The sequence below is a fragment of the Zonotrichia albicollis genome, chromosome 16 (assembly GCF_047830755.1).
Source record: "Zonotrichia albicollis isolate bZonAlb1 chromosome 16, bZonAlb1.hap1, whole genome shotgun sequence".
NCBI lineage: Eukaryota > Metazoa > Chordata > Aves > Passeriformes > Passerellidae > Zonotrichia > Zonotrichia albicollis.
In genome coordinates, this window is record NC_133834.1 from 2,847,080 (window position 1) to 2,859,705 (window position 12,626).

Genomic DNA, 12,626 nt, shown 5'->3' on the forward strand with positions numbered 1-12,626 from the left:
TATTCTCATTCAACAGCTTCAGTGACATCACATAATACACACTTAGAGAAGGGACAAACCACATCAGGACAGTGCAAATGTAATTGGAAGACAAAACAATAACTCAAGAGCAACTTGTTAAAGGGGAGAAACTATCTGAAATCAATTAAATTCAATAAAAACAATTGTGAAGTAGGAAACGAGGAAAAATTAAGCGGACAAACACAAAATAAGGAGCAATGGCTACAGTAACTCAGCCTCAACATCTTAATCTTGAGCTGTAGTTCTACAAACAGCATTTTGGAACTTAAGATGAATAGGAGAAGGCCTGGAATTCATTCTGCTCTGGTGACAGGTAAACCTCAGTTGCATGATGCCTGGAATTGAGCACCCATTTTAAAAAGAAATTATGCAAAGTCAAGAACACGAGCAAAAATTTGTATGGAATTAATATTTGAGACTGGAGAAACAACTGAAAAATCCACTGGCTGAGTTAATTAATTAAAACCAGATAGTGTTGGTGGAGGAACAGCCAGGCTGACAATTTTCAAGTATGTTACAGGCCGCTACAATGAGGACTGTAATTAACTCTTGTGACCTACCAAAGCTATAATAAAAAAAGACTGAGCTCACAAGAAGTAAAATTTAATTAGATATTAAAAATAATTGTCTCAGCTAGAAAACACTGCAATGAGGGAGTTTGGGACTCTGAGTTGTTGGAGTGGTTCCAAAGGCAGCTCTGGCAGCCCAGTGCACCTAACTCAGGAGAGCTGTTTGATATCCTCCTGTTTGTCACCCTGAGACTGCTCAGCCACTCAGACTGGTATCACAGCTGGTACCAAGCACAGCCCAGCCCTGGCAGGAAGGTGAGGGCATTTCCACAGCCCAGCCCACCTGATGCCACCTGCAGAGGTGGTCACAGAAAGGATGAACTGAACTCACCCCCTGCACACAGCAATGAGTGTCTGAGCAGCTTCACCCAGCTCACAGCAGAGCAGGACACACAGACAGTGCCAGAACAAGAGAGGGATGCAGGCAGTGCCAGAGCCTCCCCAAACCAGCCACCCCTCACCCCCTCTCCTGTAACAAACTCCCACTGCAGGCAGGTGGCTAAAAGGCTGAGCAGGAATGAGATCCTCATTCCTGGATCCCTACTCAACCTCATGGCTCTGGAAACCAAATTTACCTGCTCTGCTGCCACTCAGGCAAGGCTGGAGAACAGGTAACAACTGCTGCTGGAATGAGGGCTGCTAACTCTCCTCAAGGTTATTTTTAGACTGCATAGGTATTCTGTGCATGGGCTTCTGCATTTGTGGCTCAGTGCATCACTCTCTCCATTTAGTAATGCACAAGAAGAGTCACAGGATAATGCAGAGAGATCCAGGGGGTCTGGAATTCATTACCTTTGTGTCACACATGCTGCTGTGTGTCAAGGAAAATTTAAGTTCGCACCTAACAAGAAAGTTTAAAATCAATTCTGGAGGAGCTCAATGGAGTCCCTGTATTGTGCTGCACCTTCAATTAAAATCAACTCCACAACACTGACACAACACTGGACCCAGGGTTCAGCATAGGAGATATGTGTTTGTAACTTATTTAAACAAAGAATTTCTAGCAATGACACAGAAACAACCAGCAACAAAAGGAGATGAGATTCAGGAAGGTTGTCCTTTGCCAGATTTAGGAGCAAAATGACATCTCTAAGCAATGACTACCAAAGATGGCATTACTACAGATCCTTCCCCAGAGCAACAGCTTGGCCTTTCCACACATCCTGCTCGGACACAGATTGTTGGAAGAACCTAAGGGCAAGTGACATGGTTGGAGCAAACACATCAAACAAGTTACCAAGAGCATGAGCCAACACCAAGTGTACCATTTTATGTTATTACTGCTCAGATGAAACCTCAGAGCCAGAAATGACTCCTGAGTGTGCACAGTGTGCCAGACACACAAAGTACTCTCTATACTCTACTTCCAACATATCTTTGAGCCAGTTCCCACACTGATGATGCCAGAACAGGAGCCTTCCCACTGCCCAGACGAGCTCCCATTCCCTGCCTTAGGGCACATCCCTGAGATTTCATTTCCTGGGGCTGCTCTGTGTGTTCAGCAGCGTGCAAGCACCGTGTTCCTGATTCTCTGAGGGCTACTGCTCAGCTAGGATTGGTTTTATTCCTGTTTCTCCAGGCTAAGAGCACTTCACACAAGGCAAGTGATCTCCTTGGATGGTGTGGGCTGTGAGGTTACAGCCTGTCACTACTTTGCAGTGGCTGCATGCCCAGATTAAGACCAAGCACACAGACAGGACAGGAGCACTTGATGTCCTTTAAGTTCTCCTCCTTCTGATTTGGTGGCAATTGGCTCCTGTGTGCACACCCTCAGCTTGGTAAAATGAGTCAGCAATCCTAAAATATCTGGCAATCCAAACAAACAAACCCCTTAAGGTTAATTTTTCATATGGCCTGTGTAAATAGAGAAGCTGTTTCAAGCAAGACAAGGGACTGCAAGTATCTCTTCCCTCTGAATTTGAATTAAGAAACATGTTTCCAAAACAAAATAAAGTGAGGGGGTTTGACCAAGCCACTGAAAAGTGCATTGAATCTTGCACTAAAATCACAGGAAACAGATGTAGAAGTTCTTGAGATGACACCTGATCTGGTCCTATACCTCAATGCAGAATTAAAAGTACTTGTATTATTCCTGACAAATGTTTCTCTGAATTGTTCTTGAATCTCCTCAGTGATGAGACACTGCAATATTCCCCGATGCCTCCTGTATTCTGAAGTGCTCCAGGGTCTCATCTTTGTAAACAAACAAAGAACTGCAGCAACATTAACATGGAAGATACACACACAACAAGACCTACAGATAAGCTCCCCTAGTGCTAGAGCTTCTGAATGAGAATGAATGTAATGCTGCAAACAGCAACTGCTTTACAAAAGCTCCAAAAATGAGGCAGGAGACAACTTGTCCAAGATACTGGGTTATATCACCAAGATACTGTTTTTTTCTATCTATATGGATTTACTGTCTCCCACAGCAAGCTTAAGTTTAAAATAAATGTGGGGGAAAGGAAAAGGGGAGTTAAAGGAAAGGATCTCTGCATTGTGTGAGAGTGGTTTGAAATCTTTTGGTAAATCATTTCACAAGATGAGGACCCAGGAGTACCCTACAAAAAAAGGCTTTTTTTTTTTCCTTTTAAGGTCATGGAAAATGCCAGTTTTTATATCTGTAATTTTGTATTTCAGCATTTTTATTGACCATCTGCATTGTGAAATTGTTTTTCTCTCTCAGGTGTCAGGAAGAAACCAATGCAGCATGTTCTCATACCCAGAAACCTACACAGCATGTAATCATCCACAGCAACAATCTCTGTTTGATTCTCTCAGCTGAAATGAAGAAAGCTGAAAAAGCCATTAAATTCTGCAGTAGAACTTGAACCAAACTTCTCTGAATTCCTGTCCTGGCATATCAAGACCCACTGAACAAATTTTGCCTGTTGTGCTTCAATTTGATCCAATCTCTGTCAAGATCTCTGAGCATTGAGAAAACACTGGGGAATGTACACACAGGAGAAGGAAACATATCACTGGAAATAACCACATAATCAAATTTATTATTAAATATCAAAGCATTATATGATCTCTGTAAAATATGAAGATCAGTTGGCTGGAGGAGAAAGACAGAATCATAGAATCCTGGAATGGTTTGGGTTGGAAGGGAGTTTAGAGATCTCAAAATTCCAACCCCCTGCCATTCATTCCACTGGAGATGTGGAAGCATGTCACAACAAGAGCTTCAGAAACAAAAAGGCACCAAGTCCTGAAAAGCAGAAAGAACAACATGAAATGTCACATTTAAGCATATGCATTGAACAAAATGCCTTCATTTGCTGCTGAAGCCAGAGACCTCTCAACTGTGGTGCTTGTTGTATATTCAGATACACAAAGCTGAACAAATTTAAAGTTGAATACAGCTATGAAGAAGCTCTCAAAGCAACCAGGAGCTGCCCTGTCTCACAGACCTTATAAAGTTCAAGACACTGAAGTCCTAAGAACCAGAGCATGGAAATAATGATTATTCCCATAATTGCTGGAAGGTCAGGAAGAATAGACAGAAGACATCCAGCATCAAAAAAGTAACAGCAGCAGGCAAAGAACAGGAAATATGTTTGTGAAAATGCCTGAATGATGGATCCAGAGCTTTTTGACACCGGCCTTTAACAGCCAGTTAAGCTGTAGACCCTTCAAGGTGTTTACCTCTAGCAAAAGAAAAGCCTTTACACAAAACAAAACACTTCAAAAGGTGGCACAGAATAAAATATTCTCTTTGCCCTCCCCCAAAGCAGCCAAAGTTAAAAGCTCAGCGAGCTCTTGTGCACAAGGCTTGCAGAGAGAGCCTTGTGCAGATGGCACCCATAAAGAACAAGAGGTACTCCCACCAAACTGACAAAATAAAATTCACACCCGCAGCCGTCCTTTCCCCCCAATATCACACCATATGCTGCCTACAAGTTTTTACCCTTCCTCCAAACAGATTTCACAAATTAATAACTTAAGGAGCAGGCTAAGTGCCAATGAAATTAAATGCATCCAAATATATTAATATGCACAAATTATTGTTGATGAACTGGCACAGAGCTCGTCCAACAATCCACAACACACAAACCACGCCACATGCTGTTTATGCATATTCCTGCTTGCAGCATATACTGTATCTACCTTCTGGCCACATAAAGCCAACTCTGGAAGCAGACAGGAAAGAGCAGAATGGAAGGTCAGAGTAAATATAATCCAAAAGCAATCCACAAAAGAACAAAACTGAGATGGGGATGATTGGCCTTGTTGAAAACGCCACGCTTGCTGTGCTGACACCGAGTTAATCAGGTGAAAATACAGTGGTAAATCAAGGTTTATTCAAATTGGTGGCTAAAGAGATCTGTGGATGTCCCATCCCTGGAAGTGTCCAAGGCCAGGTTGGACAGGGCTTGGAGCAACCTGGGATAGTGGAAGGTGCCCCTGCCCATGGCAGGAGATGGAACTGGATGAGCTTTAATGTCCCTTCCAACCCAACCCATTCTATGATTTTTTAAACATAAGAAAATGAAGATTCTCATGCTAAGGACACAGCTCTGCCCATGACAAGACAACAGGCACTTGTCTCCATGGGCTAATTCTCAATTCCACATCTGTAACAACAAATATCTTATCTAAATAAGCTATCTGTTCAGAGGGCCATAATGAAATTCTGGCTAAGTGCTGCTGTTGGGTTTTCCTTGGTAAGAAAATTCAGATTCTGATAAAAACCCATTCAAACAGATGACAAAGTCACTGACATCAACTGCATTTTTTATTGAAAGGCTGCTGTTTTGACTGCATACTGAAGTTTACATAATGACTTAGAGAAGAAAACATGGCACAGGAAAAAATTAACTATCAATAGAGAAAGAGGTAAGACAACTGAGTCAGCAAACATTTTACACTTGAAATCAGCATCTATGAGGGGAAAGAAAAAGAAGGGCTTTTTTGGGTGCTTTTATTCAACTTGATTTAAGTGATGAAGTTTCACCTGAAGAAGTGCAGAGCACATTTTAGAAAAATCAAATCAAAACACTGTCTGTAAACTAAAAATAATGTGTCTGGATAACTAACAACCATAGATCTACTTCTAAAAAGTCCAGAGCAGGAAAATCAGGTTTCAGTTAGAAGTCTGGAACATGATCCAAGCCCTGGATCAACAGCCTTGTCTTCTAAGGAATTTCCCATTGTGCAAGCACACACAGGATATCTTCCTTTGCCTCCAATCCCCAAGAGCCACCTAGAGTTACAAAATTAAAGTATTTTCTATGCAAGTAGGAATGGCAATTTTCCAAGACAGGATAACTGAAAAATTCAACCCTAACTGCAATTTTCTGATTTCACATACAATTTGTACAGTCTGCAGGGGTTTTAGTTGATGTGAAAAGAAAACATCAACAGAATGGCTCATACACTGAGTGACATCAGCTCCTGATTTTCTTGAAAGAGGGTCTAAAATTCAAACAAATATTGAAGTAACAAGATCAGAACCCCCCTCATTCCTCACTGGAGCTGGCCAGGTGGCAACAAGGCATTCTGAGGAAGTGCTGTTCATCAGTCAGCTCTTCAGATGCTGACTGATCTCTGTCTAACAAAAGTGTCTGCAACAAAAGTTTGCTCATTTTAAGCAGGAAAATGCTGCAGGGACTTCACTGATAACTCTGATGTTCCTAATCTTATTCAGGAACAATTAAATCACAGATAATCAACTGCTGTGCAGATAAACCACACACAGTGACATGACTGCAGTGATGCAAATTGCTTTCTGGCACCAGCTTTGGAAAACCAGGTGACAAGTGCCCAGACAGTCAATACACAAAAAGGCAACTGCAGCATCCACTCTGGAACTTCTCCTCACAAAGCCTTTTGCAGAGGAAAGCTTCTATTTTGTATTGATAAAGAGCTAAATTTAGGAAGTTTAACAAGATTTTCAGACAGTACAGCTCTACAAACTTCAGAGAGCAAATCACTACTTGTGTTTTAGAATTCTTAAAATATTCACATCCTTCTAATTTTTCTTGGGAGCTTTAAGAGAAGAGGGCTTTTAAAATTTATTTTTAAGATCAGCTTTATCAATTTTAGACCTAAGAAATGTATTACACAATGGTCAGACATGCTAAGCTCGAGACAAAGTAAAACAGGAACAGAATGCTCTCCCTATTGATATGAAGGTATCTTTCTTTTTTTTTTAATTTTACCAATCCAACCTTTTAAGAAACAATTTTTCATCAAGAAAGCCATTTTAATAATGAAGTTAATATAAAGAAAGCCAAAGAGGAAACATTCACCTGAGTAGTCTTAAAGGTGGTTTTCTTTCCTTCATCATACAGCAATCTAAAGGAATTTAAGAATCAGAGATTTCTATTCAGGATGCACTTTGTGCAGTCATAACTTCAAATATCAAAGCATTACTGCTTACAAATCAGTAATTTAAATTTAAAGCCATAGCTAAAAATGTGGTGCTGTACCAAACCATATTTTTCATTCCACTTTTCCACTTGAGCTGCCTTAAGTGCCATCCAAGGAGAAAAAGCACACCTGAGCGCTGCTGCATTCACAAAAAACATCCAAGTACTAATGCAGCCTTCAACACATCCAAGTCAGAGAAGCAAAAATGCTTCAGCTGGCTTGCCCAGAGAACAGAAATATTTTCCAGGTCACTGTTTCTCTTCCCTTGCCACCTTTACACGGGAGCTCTGCAATATTTATTCCATTTATGCTGCTCTTTGGCCCATCAGCACTGCAGCTGCCAAAGCCACCTCTGATGCCAGGCAGTTTTGGTTTTGCCACCTCTCCGTGCCATCACTCCTGTGAGGAGGATTTGCTCAGTCTCCCCTCTGCCTTTTGGCAGCCCTGCAAACGGGAATCCCGGGTGGCTGCTGCTAATTACCCATGTGCATTGGGAGTCTAATTGTGCCCATTGTTAATACACCCATCTTTAGCCACAAAGTCACTTCATATGCTAATCAGAGAGCAGCTGATCCCAAGCTAATATTTCATATACTCAGGAGAATGGATCTGCTGGGGGTATTAATGACAGCAGAGCAAGATGAGCTTGGAAAATAGTTCCCAAAAGATATTGTATCACTTCTGGTTCAACCCCCTGACAAATAATTTGCTTGTGAATGTGGAGCTTTGTCCCTTCCCTCCCCTGCAGAGGGAGGCCACTTTACAGACAAGAGGAGACTGAATAAATTAGATTTTTTTTTCTCTTACAATGTAAGAATCTAATTTAATAGCTGTTAAGTCATACCTGATTTTTCCATGTAAAAGTTTTTGTGTTTATGGGATGCTTGAAACATCAGTTTCAAGCCAAAATCAAGATGAGCATTTCTATGAATATTGAATAGTCCAGGACACTACCCAGGCGTGCTGCTGAGAGCAAAATAAAATAACTTGGGAAATTTCTATGTTCCCCACAATATGCCAACCCTTCAGTGTGATCTGTGGAAAAAGCTGTGGCAACACAATGAAAAAAATCAACATTCAAGTGTTGGAGGCAGAACAAGGTGTGAGAATGTCTTGAGCTGACAGAGCTTCCACAGAGCAGTTTATGGCCTGAGTGAGCGTGACATTCCTCCTGAACCTCCTGGAATACAGAAGCTCCATCAAAATGTCAAGTCAGGACAGCAGAACATGCAATGTCCCACACAAAATCCACACTGCAAGGATTTCTCATCATGGCTTTTTGCCTGTAGGACAAGTCAGTGTTTCCACTTGGTTAGCAGTGTGTTCCAAGTCACTTTGAAGGTCCTTATGTGCAATATTGGGAACAACCCTGCACATCCCAAAAGACAGGAATCAGCACAGTTTCCACAGCCTGCAGAGGTGCCCAGTGTGAGTTCTCATTTCAAGAGCAATTTGCTCAGTGGCAAAATAGAGATTCAAGTCAAGTTACCTGCACTATCTTCTTACTAGATGGGAAAAGTAGCTATGAGATGGAAACACAGCATTTTAAAGAGAATCAAGGAAAAATTATGGATTTCTGTAAAGTTTTTTTCCTCATTTTTTTGAGGATGTAAATAAGTTCCTTCTTCAATGGGTTTCAAATTGTCACTCAAGTAGAAAAATCAAAAGTTGTGAGTTTTGCACATTATTTCCTCTAGTGAACTCCCAGTTCAAGTCTCCATTATAAGATATTCATCTCATGTCTGAGTATTCTTCAGTTTTAATTCATGGTGCTGATCAAAGACAAAAGATCCTGCAGCTGGACAAGAGTTCAAACAGCTCAAAAAGCAGCAGACACATCCAGCTGTTTTGAGAAGCACCGTGAGATTGCTACAAATCTGGGATAAAAAAATTCCCTTCATGGACCCAGAATGTTCAGCCATGGAGTAAACATCCACCTAAATGAGTGTCATGCACATAATACAGAAGTGACAGGCAACTGCAACAAATATTTTGTACCACCTAAGTGTGGTTTAGATAGGAAAAACATCAAATTTAATGTATTTTATTGTCAAGGCTCAAAATCATATGCAGATCCTTCAAATACAAGTTCTGTACATCCTTTCAAGACCACACCTGCCTAGGTTTCAGTCTCTTGTCCCATGTATTTTGGCTGTAACACTGATAAATTGTCTTATACAAATGCTGAAACAAATGTTGGCACAACCACCATTCCAGGTCATGGCAGAGCAACAAAATGTTCCACACCCAAATGATATCTGTGGATCTCTGGGGGAGGACAGAAAGCCACAAACCTTCCCCTGGCCTTCCTCTTAAAACAGCTTTGAAAAGAGGATTTTATGCATAAAAGGCAGCTGGTTATGTTTTAACAGACTCTTGTGTAAACAGAAGTGCTCAACAGATGTGCAGTGCCTATCAGAGATGGTTATCAGCACCATTTTCATTTCCAGAACCAATAAAACTGGACATCATGCCTATTCTCTCAGCCATTTACCTACCTCAGAAGATAAACTGGATTCACTAATATCTGCTATGGGATTGATAAAAACCTGATGTAAAAAGAATTGAGTATTAGAAAAAGAGAGAAATGAGACTGTCCAGCTACTGCAGCATTTCAGTCTGCAAACAGGCTCTTCACTGATCTGAAACTGCAAACAGACAAGTCAAAGTGAGGGAAGGGAAGGCAGAAAGACTCTGAAGCAATTTATATTTAGCAGCAGGTTAGGTGGAGAGAAAAGGCTCAAGGACAATGGCAGGTCTTTTCTTCCTTGAGCTAAACCCCCAATGCATTTTTGTAAAGAAAGCAAGTCTTCTGCTTTTAACTGCAGCCCAAAACTGCATTATGGCTCCTGGGTGCTTTGATTTTTTTCTTTACTTTCTAAATCTCAGCACACAGAGGCAGCTGCAGGGCTCAGGAGGAGAACTCTTAAAAGCAGGCCTGCAGAAGTGAGGAGATCAGTCAGAGCCCTGTCCCTGTGCTCCCCCCTTCACACCACCAGCCAGGGCCTTTTTAAACAGCCTGAAAGATCCCAAATCCTCCAAGAGCAAGCAGAGCATTCCTTCTGATTGCAAAGAGAAACACTGAAATGTGCTTCAGTTCTTCACAAAGGTCACGGTAACCTTCAAAATTTTGTCCAACCTCTTCCCCCCTCCCCAGCTCTATTATCTTTACTAATTTGTAATGTTCTTTACAAAATATACTGGAGTTTCTCAGAACACAAACCCCAATGTGAACATGATGCAAGCAATCTTTGCTTAGTTAATTTTTCCTAGGCTGTTTAATGTTTCCAAAGTCCAGATGTTTTTCCAACTGTCTTCCCTGTCCCACGACTGCACAAACATAGGTTCTTTAGGATTACCATTTTATATACATGTTCACCTTACTCTGTGCTTCTCAGTCCATTTTTTCCAAATAAATATACACATACTTTGGATTAAATTACTTACTGCATTAGAAACATGACATTAGAAAACTTTAGAAAGTATGTTCAGTGTGTTTTGACAAATGCAAACGTGCTGAAAGCATGACATGTTCCATGAAACAGTACAGAGCTTTAAAACAGGAAAAAAATTCAGTTTCCTACTTGCAATGTCTATGGCTACACCTCCAACCTTGTACAATTAACAATCACGTACCATTAACCATTTTTTTCTAAACCTCACCATTAAAATGTTATTGTGCATTTAACAGCAAAGGAAAATGCCCAATAATCTTAATTAGAGCTGGTCAGGGAGCTAATTTTAACTCCCTGCTACCCAACCTAAAAACAGCAGGGAAAACATTGGAAGAACTGTTCATTTTTATCACCTTTACCCAAATACTGTCCAGCCAGATGCAGATGCACACATTTCAGAGAATTCTTTGCTCCAGATCACTGAACTCTTAAGCATTAAACCTCTGAGATGCATTTCAAACCTACTATTTGACACCACTGGAGAAATAAAATCACTGTTCAGAGCTCATATGAAATTGAAGAGATCCCATTTAGAGTGTAAAACATGAAGTAGGAATGTGCTGCTTCTGCTAAAAGAGATTTACCAGCTTTGGTTAAGGATGCACCAACTACAGGATTTCCCTTCACATCCCTGCACGGGATGTCTGATGAAGGCTGAGTTGAGATATAGCAGTGATTTCTCATTCCAGGCATGTTGTCAAAAAAGGATTGTGCTTTGGAGCTGTTACACAGCTCAATCATCAGCAGTACCTGCAGTGACAGAGCAAAGATCCTTCCACAGCGGGGAAAATGTAGTGCAAAATAAACTGACTTTGTTATTCTAAATTTTACAGAAATCCACTACAACCACCAATGGAAAAACAGCACAGAATTCTGAACATACAAATCAGTGACAATTTGGCTCCAGAAGGGATTTCTGGAACTCACCTATGGTGCAGTTTGTGGTTATTTTTCTTCGCTTGGGGTTGTGTCGTAGCAATTCTAACTCTCTCTTGGTCGGCTCCCATGTTGAATACTTCTCTCCAATGCCTAAGCAGATAAAACAAAGTTTCAGGAAGTTCTTTAGTAAAAGGATTGAAAATTCTGTTCAAGTCAAAACTTTCAATGTGCTGTCCATTAGGTTAGATTCAATTTATGCACAAGTTAAGGACACTGACTGCTTTTTACCCCTTCTCAAAAGATAAGGTTTGAAAAGGTATCATCAAATTTTTGAACAAAGAAGAACATACGTAAGAAAACAAAGCTACTTCTTTACTTATAAAGAACATTTAGGCCATTAAACTTTCCATTATTGGATTATCATCCTCCTTTCAGTTAAAAAAAAGAAATTCCACCACAAGAATAAACTTGCTATTACTCAAAATTACATTGTTTGTGCTCAGAGGAGGTTAAATGACACAACCAGCATTGATGAACTTGTCAAGTTATTAAATAAATCTAAACTGATCCAACTTAATGGACAGATAATCTTTAGAGAACAGCAGAATTTAACAATTCAATATACTGAATACACTACATGTATATGCCATTACACAGAATGACCTCTCCTTATACTATTAATGGATTAGACAAGTTTTGATTTTTGACATTCACTTGTTGACATATCTAATGTTATCTAAAAATGAAATTAGTAGTAGTTTTAAACATCACCCTCCCTCCACCAACCAGTCAAAACTCTCCAAATATTAAACCCTTTCTCATGAGCTAAAATCTGTCATTATCCTTTTTGAAGACCAACACTGCATTTACAGAAGATTTCTTTTGCTCAAAGGAAAGTGCAGCAGAAATGAGCCAGGTCAGTAGCATGGAGACCAGATTTGAAACCAGCACAGAGCTGTGTTCAGTGTAAACCTGACACAAGAAAACACAACAGTGAAGACTCACGTGCTGACCAGCTCAATACTGCTGCAGCTTTCTATGTAGCACAGAAATTGCTGTGCAAGGTCAATTACTGTGAGTCACAAAGGCATCTTGGCATTAAAAATAAAGAATTGTAAGATGGCAAGCAGTCTATTCTAAAACTGAGAATTAAAGTCAATTAAGAGTTATTTTTCACAGAATGCATGGAGCAGAAGCAGCGCTTTGCTACAGAAAATAAATTATAAATCATACATATGAAAAGGATAGTAGAAAAATATAGCTGGAGGCTTACACATTCTGCATAATATACATTAAATTTTAATAGCTCTTTGATCTTCATTTT

General features: G+C 40.3%; 1 protein-coding gene across 2 annotated transcripts in view; it reads right to left on the reverse strand.

The window, feature by feature from the left end:
* Positions 1–12,626, reverse strand: part of USP22 (ubiquitin specific peptidase 22) — a 93,439-nt gene that overhangs the window by 31,516 nt on the left and 49,297 nt on the right. For both annotated transcript variants that reach the window (XM_074553143.1, XM_074553141.1), the window contains one exon: positions 11,351–11,452. In XM_074553143.1, the coding sequence (XP_074409244.1) occupies positions 11,351–11,452 (102 nt within the window). The remainder of the gene's footprint in view (positions 1–11,350; positions 11,453–12,626) is intronic.